The sequence below is a fragment of the Macadamia integrifolia genome, chromosome 10, assembly GCF_013358625.1.
Source record: "Macadamia integrifolia cultivar HAES 741 chromosome 10, SCU_Mint_v3, whole genome shotgun sequence".
NCBI lineage: Eukaryota > Viridiplantae > Streptophyta > Magnoliopsida > Proteales > Proteaceae > Macadamia > Macadamia integrifolia.
The window spans coordinates 10,174,633-10,185,018 of NC_056566.1; the positions used below are offsets into that span (position 1 = coordinate 10,174,633).

A 10,386-nucleotide genomic window follows, 5' to 3' on the forward strand; every position below is an offset into this window, starting at 1 on the left:
CTGGTGAGGCAAAGTTACGCCATCAGGGTTACTTGTATTATTAGCTCATTTACCCCTTTGTTCCAAAGTCCAATAAAGCCATAATTGTGGTGAGAGTTATTCTAATCCTCCAACAAGAACAAACCAAGAACAAGAGAGGTAAACAAGAAGAAAATCAGGTACAAGCCCAACAAGAATCACTTTCCACCAGACACATGGCCCATATTATCTCTTAACCAGTGTTTCTAACTTCCAATACATTACGATACTCCATGGGCTTTCAAACAATAGTGGGCCCCCATAAGATTAATTTTCCATACCCAGCCATCATTCCTTTTAGGGACACGTGGCTCCAAGCAGAAAGCATGCTTCTTGCAAGTTCCATTTCCAATCAGATAAACATGGAAAAGCCCAAATCAGACCATCTGGTTGGACCAGTTGGCCTTAGCAGCTAATGGTTTATACATCAAACTTGACCAGTTGAACTCTCATATATCAACATCACTCAGTTTTGGTAGTTTTAGATCTTTTTATGCTTTATTTTGCCACTTAACATGTGACCTAAGGACTACTAATAAAAAAATAATAAAAATAAAAATACAATGGCAAAAATTTCCTTCCTGGTGGTGGTGAGAGCCTTCTCTCCATGGTCTCTTATTTTGCAACATGGCATATTTAGATAGAGCCAGACAGGTAGATTTGGTTCCTACTCACATGTTAAGTTTCAACTTAAATAGAATTTGTCAAGTTAAGAAATATGACTTCAGAAATCTATGAAATGAGAGAATGAATAGTATTAACTAGAGGATAGACACATCCAAGGAAATAGATAGGGATGCATTGCAATACACAGGGTATATGACTAAATTAAATTCGAAACAGTAAGATTGCTCCCTAGTAAACTATTAGTCATGGGTATTGTGGAGCGTAAGACTACGTATAGTATAACCATTCCCTAACCCCACAGTGATGGGCACGTTATGCAAGGGGAGTTATGAGATTTTGAGATCATAATGTCATGTGATAGGTTTTGTTTGGAAAAAAAAAATATCTAAAGGGAAAAAGAACCTTAAAAGACAATGTAATCCCTATGCCAAGATACATGGGAGAGTGAAATGATCATCCTACTTCACATGAAAAGTGAAAATACTGTTAACCAGTTGATACTTATTCGTACACTCCCATTGATCCAAAATTACACTGCTTTTTACACAACCCTCTCACATTTGTAAATTATCTTAAAAAAATAAATAACAATGAGGGATGGCAGGCAATCACGAGACTCACGACTGATGATGGCTCGATTTGCTTCCGGTCTAATCTGGCTTATACTTTTATGTTTTTTGATGGGTGTTTGTCATTGAGACATTATTTTTCTTGGTAGCGATTGAGACATTATTTCTTGTGGGCTGGAGGACAACGGTTTTGGTAATTGGTATTAAAATCATCTAAACCCCCACCACCCCCCAACCCTTCCTCCAAAAAAAAAAAAAAAAAAAAAAAAAAAAAAGAAAGGAAAACGAAAAGGAAAAAAAGAAAGGAATATCCTCCGCTCTTTGATTTCGATACGAGTCGCTTGATTCCAATAATCCGTCCAACATGGTTAGGGGTGTCAATTCTGGGCGCACGGCAATGGATCTAATTGAGTTCAGCACGTTTACAATCCAATCAAGACTGACTCAATTAATAAACATGTCGGGCTCAAACAGGCATTCACGGTACAGGTAGCTAGTCCATCGGATGCCCGATCGAACTGACTGACTATAGGCCTGACCTGAACTGACTCATTGTAGCCCGATCCCTTTTATTACAAAACAACCATAATGTCATATCATCTCTTCTTTATTAAAGATTTGGGTCACCTTCTACTATGATAATTTTTTGTATAAAACTTAGTGATTTAATGTTCAAATTGAACAATTATGACCCTTCAACCCACTTTAGAAAATAATTTTAAGGTAAGCACATTTAGAGCCTCTTTGGGCCAGTTTAGGCTTAAATAGGTCTATAGCCCGGTTAAAGCTCAGTTAAGACCCGTTTAAGGTAGCTCGATTAAAGCCTGACACCGATCGACCCGATTATAACTCATATTATGCCCTCAAAAGCTAGGCCCGTTTACTTAAATGGACGTTCATGGTGCAAGATTTCCAAGTGGTCAAGTTCGACTAAACCCAACTGAGACCAACCCGACTCGACCGATTGACCCCCTTAAATACGACAGTATCGATCCCTCAAACCATACTAAGCAGCATGGTTTGAGGAATTGAATCGGACAGGCCTTAATCTAACGAAAGATCGGTATCGGTCTACATCGATCCCAGTTCCTATTTCATATCGTATCCGTGGATTTTTTTTTTTTGGGTAGAAATATGGTATCCGTGGATCGGTATGGATAAAAGGTAGAAGGTATTTTAAATGATAAAATATATTCTTGTCCAATCAGCCGATTCGGATTGAATCAGTATCGGCGGATACCGATTCCGATATCTCAAACCATGCTGGTGAGTGGGGACTGTTTGCTTGATTGTCTAAATAATAACAAAATGGATTAACGAAAAAACTGAATTACTCCCTCGCTGTCATTCTCGTACTTTCCGTGGCCCCTTCGGCGTTTGCTGAAACGGAGAAGTGAAACTTCTCAACCTCTGAAACCCTAGAGAGATTTGCAGAGACTGTCAGAAGACTCAGAGATGTTCAATCACCGGAGAGAACAGTGGTGAAGAACGAACCAATTCAATCGGCAATGGTAAAGAAGCGCGTACCGGAGTGGCTCAACAACTCTCTCTGGTCTTCTAATCCTCCAGACGACGACGAGCGTCTTCTCCGATACGCTTCGAAACCTTCTATTCCCGCCTTCCAGCCGCCCCCCGAACCACCGATTCCTCAGCGTCCTCCCGAACCCCAACGACAGCCAGAAGAAGAGCCGAAACAGGAGACCAAAGATTCTTCACGCGCCGATGAACGAAGCTCTATCTCACCTGAGGAAATCTCTCGCCAATCTCAGTTCTTAGCCGAGGTTGAGTTTTTTTTTTATTTATTTTTATTTTTTTTATATCTTCGAATTTTTATCGTTTTTGGTTTTTTATTCATTGCTTATGGTTTTTGATTCAGCTTTCGAGGAAAGTTATAAATTTGCGCGAGTTAAGGAGATTAGCATCGCAGGGGATACCAGAGGGGGCTGGAATCCGCCCTACCGTGTGGAAGGTATTGAAAATTTTCTTCAAATTGCTTTTTATGGATCGATCAGACTTTTGAATTTAATCACCTTATGTTGAGTTCAATTTGCAATTGTGAATTTTTCCTCAATGTCTAAGGAAGCAGAATACGAAGCCAATGTTTCTTTTTTCTTGTTTGAAATTGAGAGGGTGGATAGGATATCACTTTGATTTCTTATGGTGGACAGATCCTACTGGGGTATTTGCCATGTGATCGTAGCTTGTGGACGATTGAACTGGCTAAGAAGCGCTCTCAGTACAAGCGTTTTAAAGAGGAACTTCTGGTGAATCCTGTAAGTAATCTTGAGCGTTGTAATTAATGCTCCTTGTTTGATCTCTTTCAGTGTTTTGACCACTATTTCGTTTGCAATTAAGGCAACAATGCTTTACTCGTTTAGTTTTATTTCTTGGGAATGTTTTTCTAAAGAAATATGATCATTGAAATGATCCTAACATGTCCAATCTAGACGTGGATGAGGTCCTTTAAGTTGTTGTTTCACTTTTTGGATGAGCCAGAGCCCCGCAATCCAGTCAAAATTCAATGATCATGTCCCTCTTGTAAACATTTTCCCTCATCGAACAGAGTTCATTTCACTATCAGTATGACTTTCTGGATACAACCTATTATGGAGGTTGCCTTTAATTGAATCATCCTGATTTATGCCTTGGATGGCTACATATTTACCAAGTTCATTACTGAAAATGGTGGTGTTAGCTCCATTTTTCTGTCTTTCTTATTAATAACTGGCACATGGAGAAGCTTATTGCTTGTAGAAATGAAGTCTGAGCACAAAACTTTCTTCATTTGCATTTGTTGAGTCTTTTATCATTTTATCTTTATAGAGTTCTGGATTTTCTGAATTTTTCTGTGGCTAGTCAGTCAGAAGTCACAAGGAGGTTGGACAAATCCGCTGGTCTTGAAAGTGATGAGTCAAAATGTGAACGGAGAGGCTTGCTACCAAGATCAGAAATTCCTCATGGAGAGCATCCATTAAGCCTTGGAACGAACAGTATTTGGAATCAATTCTTCCAGGTATTTTTTCTAGTGACTTTGGCTACTGTATTGGATACCATTTGTTTAGTGCTATATATATTCAATCTGGACACAGAAGCACTGGGAACGGTGGTTTTTTGGCATGTACCCAGTTTCTGTTGTCCTTTTTTAGTAATTATTGTGACAACAATTGTATTGTACAGGACACAGAGATCATAGAGCAAATTGACCGGGATGTGCATCGGACTCATCCAGGCATGCACTTTTTCTCGGGGGACTCTTCCTTTGCGAGATCAAACCAGGTCAGCATCAATTATTTGGCACAAGATCAAGCGTTGACATGATTTGTTTTTCCAAGTTAACAATGTGTTTCATATTTTTCAGGAGGCTTTGAAAAACATATTGATAGTATTTGCCAAGTTGAATCCAGGTATTAGATATGTGCAGGGGATGAATGAAGTTCTGGCACCTTTGTTCTATGTATTCAGGAATGACCCAGATGAAGAAATTGCGGTGAGGATGTAGTTTTATATTTTATTTATGTATTATATTGTACTTCTTAATAAAAGGTTAAGATCACTGTACTTCATTTTGAGGTGTCTTTATAATTAAAAATTAACAATCCTCATGACATAATCATGATTTTAATTTTTAGAAAAGTGACTTGCATTTTTTTCTTTAATGAGAAAATTGTCTTTAGCTGGTTAGTGTATAAAAATTTCTCTTTGTGCTCCACTTAGTTTTACCACATGGCAGGATAATGTGGCAATTCCAACTGCTGACTGAGAGGGCTGGGTCTAGATTACCCATGTCTCAAATTCAGAACCAAATTAAATCATATACCTCCTATTGGCATCCACCCTCTTGTGTACTCCGTGTCTTAGTGTGTGCCCTCTTGGGAATCTTGGATGTTCAAAGCTTTATCTTTCCATTCTTCAATTCTGTTGGGGCTGAAATTTGACAAATGAGGATTGGTGGGATCTGCCTATCCACACAATTTGGGTCTCATTTGACATGTCATGTGGTAGATCTTTATGGACCAACCAAATAAGCTTCACTAGGTGGCTGACCAGGAAATACTCACCCTTTTTTGATAGGTAGAAAGTGACTTCTTTTCGAATTATCTACTACCTTTTTGATGTTTCCAACGGATAAGGAACAGGGAGAAAATGCATGGCTAATGCAATTTCTTGAAGATTGGCTTTCGAAGGGGGTGGGGAAGAAGAATATCTGAATTGATGCTATATTTTCCTATCTGGAGTCACTAGATTTATACTATTTTTTGCAGGCCTCTGCAGAAGCAGACACATTTTTTTGTTTTGTTGAGTTGTTAAGTGGATTCCGTGACAATTTTTGTCAGCAACTGGACAATAGTGTTGTTGGTATCCGTTCCACTATTACAAAGGTGTCAAAGCTTTTGAAGGAGCATGATGAAGAGCTTTGGCGTCATCTTGAGGTCACAACTAAAGTAAGATAGTTAAAATGCTTAATCTTTGTAGCAGATTTAAATTTCTAATATTTGTGACTTAATTTCTCTGTTTTTTTTTTTTTTTGATACTTTATTGGCTTAAGACACCATTCAGCAGGCATCCTCTGGAAAGGATACTCTCTATTTAGTGATTACCCCTTCCAGATGTACCTTTACTGGGCCGATTTTTTGAATCTTCTTCATGGCTAAAATAAATAGTGAGCCAATTATTTAAAATGGGCTGGGGAAAGGGGGGTGTTTCCAAGTGGCTAGACTCTAGAGTTATGCTCATTTGAGTGGCTTTTCATATGGCATATCATATTGTAGGTTCACTAGAAATTTGGTTCAATCACTGATGCAGATACGGCTGCCCTTACCTGGTTGGACCAGCATGACCGGCTTTGGAAGCCAAGAGCCAAGAAGAACCAGTCCAGCCTAAGGGTTGAAAATAAAATTAGTAGTTATTTAGTATTTTATTTCATGCCTTTTATTTTCCAGATTTGAATGTAGGAGTTAGGATTTATTTCGTTTGCATTAGTTTCCTTTTGCGGTTATTTCCTAGTTTAGGCTAGATACTATGTTGATAGAGTTTCTAATTTCATGTCTTTATTTTTTATATATTGGGTGTAGTAGATGGACATGGAGAGATTGAATTGAATGATGAATTGATTATTTTGGGTGAAGTTGTGGTTATGCTTGGTCGTGTGAATCTCCTCCCCTACCTTTGATTCGTCCCTTCTTCCCTAAGGCTACCATCCCTTCTTCCCTACAGCCCCCCATCAACTTGGTATCAGAGCTGAAGATCCCATTTCCCTTCTTCCTTTCATCTTCTTCTTCCCTTCCCCCTTTCTCTGTTTCAGTTCTACAGAAACTGGGAACCAAAAAAAAAAACCAAAAAGAGTAGAAGAGGCGACAAAACCAGAAAAAAAAAATCGATTCTGTCCAGAACCGACCCCTCTTGTTTTCACCACCTACCCTTTTTTCCTTCTTTTCCCTTTTGACAGCAGCCAAAAAAAAAAAGTTGACGAAGAAGAAGGAAAGTCGAGAAGATAGGAAGAAGAAGAATAGAAGGGAAAAATAGAAATCAGAAAAGAAGAAGATCTAGAGAAGAAGAAGTAGGAAGTCGAAGAGAGAAAGGAAACAGAGAAACGAGGAAAATTACTTACTTGGTTCGAAGTCAACCTTCATCCACCATTGTTGATCGTCGAAGCTCCCACCTTCCTCTCCATCGACTTCTTCTGGTTCCCTCTCCAACAAGGACTCCTCTATCGGTAAACCTGAACCCACGATCTCCTTTAATTCTTCCTTCTTTCTTTAAATTTTTGTGAACTTCCAGTAATATCCCTCCCTTCCTGCGTTAACCCTTCTTTGTCCTAATTTTTGTCACTTCCAAGTATACCCCTGCACCCACACGTTACACACCTTTTATGACTTAAATTGAATCTCAAGTATTTACACTTCTGCACTCCCTGTGGAAAAAAAAAGAGATAATTACCATTCTGCCATTCTCCTTTAAGCTTCTATTTATTTTCCATTTTGCCATTATTCTTTGAGTGCTATTTTTTTAATCATCACCATGGTAGCCAATAGTGAAGTTGATCAACAATTGAACTCTTATAAAGGAGAAACTGATACAAAATTTGATGTTCTCACTACCATTATCATATCCCTTAAGATAATGGTAGAATCTATGCAAGTTTCTATTGATCGTTTGGTGGCAACAGATAAAGGAAAGAGTCTCATTCAGTCTGGAGATTCTTCCAACACCACTCCACAGGATCCGTCACTACCACTACCACCACCGCCACCACCTCCTCCACTACCATATGGTACTGGTAGATATGATGATGGAGCAGAATGAGCAGCAAGGTTGGATGTCCTTGATTTTTATGGAAACAACAATCCAGAACTGTACTTTAACTGGATTAACAGCTTAGAAACATTCTTCAGATGGTATGAGTTGGCTGAGGCCCAAAAGATCCTATTTGCAGAGGCCAAAGTGAAAGGCACAACCCAAGTCTGGTGGATCAAGCAACAACATAACCGAATCTGAGGCATTGGTTTAGTCACTACTTGGGCTGAAATGCATGAAGTCATGAACCGGAGATTCTTACCTTTTGATTACAAACAACGCATGCATCTCAGGTTTGCACAGCTGAAACAGGAGAATTTAATTGTTGAAGAGTAGGTTGCTAGATTTTATTATTTGGCCACTCGTTCTGATTTTGAGTGGGATGAAGAAGTATTAGAGGGGCAATTTTACAATAGTTTGCATCCTCAACTTAGTGCTGCCCTTGCATCTAGTCGACTGCCTACCATGGAAGACGGCATGCAAGTAGCATATCAGGTTGAGGAAAGTCTGAAACGCCCATACAATCGGAGAAATTTTGCAGATACTTTTCCTCGAGGTACTAGTTCCATGCTGCAACAGCCTCCTACCCAAGAAAGATCATCTAGCAAACCATAGGCTAATGCTACATCTATGGTATCTTCACGACCTAGTCAGTCGTATTCTCCACCTCGATATGTTTCTGAAATGTCATCTTCACAACCTATTCGCCCATACTCACCCCCTCGGCGTGGTTCAGATAAACCTTCTGATGTAACAATTTATAGTTCGGTGCTACTCATGCCATGGATTTGGACATATCAGTGCTCAATGTCCCTGTCGTTTGGTTGCTTTTATTGATGAGGATTATCCTATACCATATATTCCCGAAGAGCAACTTGGTTCTGACACAGTTGATTTAAGAGAAGAGCGTGTACCAGGTAAAGTCAATGACACTCTCAGTGATGAAGACTAACATGCTTTTTATGTCATTCGTCATGTGTTGACCACTCAGAAAGCCACTGATAATGAGATTGGTGCCACAGTAGTATTTTTCAGACTCGTGTGAAGTGCAATGATCTGTTGTTAACCTTGGTCATTGATGGAGGTAGTTGTACTAATGTTGTCTCTGAAGACGCCGTTCGTAAGCTGGGATTGAAGACAGAGCCACATCCAAATCCCTACAAGGTTGCTTGGGTGAACAATACTAATCTCAAAATCAAAGATAAGTGTTGGTCACATATTCTATTGGTGGATTTAAGGATACAGTCCAGTGTGATGTCCTCCCTCTAAAAGTGTCATATCCTTTTTGGTCGACCTTAGTTGTTTGATAAGAAAGTACAGCATTGTGGCTATGCCAATACCTATGCTTTCAAGCATGCCAACAAGGCTGAAGTTTCATCCTGCCTAAGATCTCCCTGAAATTAAGCTCAAGAAGATGGTGGGATTGTTCCTCATTCAGCGTATTCCTTCAGACGGTCTCCTCGGTCCTTTTCCTTACTCGACGGAGTCCAGTTCTTTTCAGAGGAGCAGAGTTGATGCAGATACGGCTGCCCTTTACCTAGTTGGACCAGCATCACTGGCTTTAGAAGCTAAGAGCCAAGAAGAACCGGTCTAGCACAGGATTTTGGTCTAACAAGGGTTGGAAATAAAATTAGTAGTTATTTAGTATTTTATTTCATTCCTTTTATTTTTTAGATTTGAATGTAGGAGTTAGGATTTATTTTCTTTGCATTAGTTTTCTTTTACAGTTATTTCCTAGTTTAGGCTAGATACTATGTTAGTAGAGTTTCTAATTTCATGTCTTTATTTTCTGTATATTGGGTGTAGTCGATGGACATGGAGAGATTGAATTGAATGATGAATTAATTATTTTGGGTGAAGTTGTGGTTATGCTTGGTCGTGTGAATTTCCTCCCCTCCCTTTGATTTTTCCCTTCTTCCCTAAGGCTCCCATCCCTTCTTCCCTACAGCCCCCCATCAGTCACCCTTCATATGTTCCCCAAGGTAGCATTGTAGGTGATAGTGATACCCATAGTTGAGGACATTACTGTGGATGCGATTCCACTCACTGTTGCTTACATGCCAGAGAATGAGAGGCACAATTCCATTTTCCATAGTAACTTCTACTAAATCACGTGATTTTAATATGAACTTTCCTTGAATAAACCCTAGATTTTGTAATATTTGAATATTTTGCTTGTTATAGTCATCCATAATGCGGAATTGAGGCTGAACCGGGTTGACCCTTCGGGCAATCTCAGCTGAGACGAACTAGATCTGATTTTTTTTTTTATAGGATCAATAGAATATTTTAGGATTTACTTTATTTAGGAAATATTGAGTTATTTAATTTGGGAAGAGATGTAATATTTTATTTTGGGTAGTTAGTTAATTTGGGAGTTACCAGTTTGGGTTTTATTCTGTTTTTAATTTCATTAGTTAGAACTTAGGAAGTAATTGGGAGTTACTAATTTAGTTTTAGATTTTATTTAGGCAAGTTTTAAATTTAGTTTATTATATAAAGGCATATAACCCAAGGTATTAGACAGATTTTGAATTATGAATTGAATTAAAGGTTTTAGTGCCGGGTATCGTGCAAGACGTGTGACCCCTCTCCCCCTTCTTTGTGCTATTCTTGTCTTCTCCCCTACAACTCTGAGTTCACTCAGGGATTTCTTTCCTTTCTCTACAGGCCCTCCATTAAGTGGTATTAGAGCCGAAGGATCTCTTTGACTCTACTAAAACGCATCTCCCATTCACCTCCCACGCAACTCCCTTTCACCTCCCACAGTATCCCTTCCAGATAATAATAATAATAAAAAAAGACCCTGCTGAAAACCCCACCGCCTCCTCTTTCCTTTTCCTCTAGTAGCAAGTGAAAAGAGAAAAAAAAAAAAAAA

At 39.0% G+C, this 10,386-nt stretch overlaps 1 protein-coding gene across 1 annotated transcript in view; it reads left to right on the plus strand.

Moving 5' to 3' along the window:
- The first annotated feature begins 2,547 nt into the window (after positions 1-2,547).
- Positions 2,548-10,386, plus strand: part of LOC122092052 (TBC1 domain family member 13-like) — a 10,938-nt gene continuing 3,099 nt past the window's right edge. The window contains exons 1-7 of the mRNA XM_042662359.1: positions 2,548-2,995; positions 3,091-3,183; positions 3,383-3,487; positions 4,075-4,227; positions 4,392-4,490; positions 4,573-4,701; positions 5,477-5,656. Coding sequence (XP_042518293.1) covers positions 2,723-2,995; positions 3,091-3,183; positions 3,383-3,487; positions 4,075-4,227; positions 4,392-4,490; positions 4,573-4,701; positions 5,477-5,656 — 1,032 coding nt within the window. The 5' untranslated portion in view covers positions 2,548-2,722. The remainder of the gene's footprint in view (positions 2,996-3,090; positions 3,184-3,382; positions 3,488-4,074; positions 4,228-4,391; positions 4,491-4,572; positions 4,702-5,476; positions 5,657-10,386) is intronic.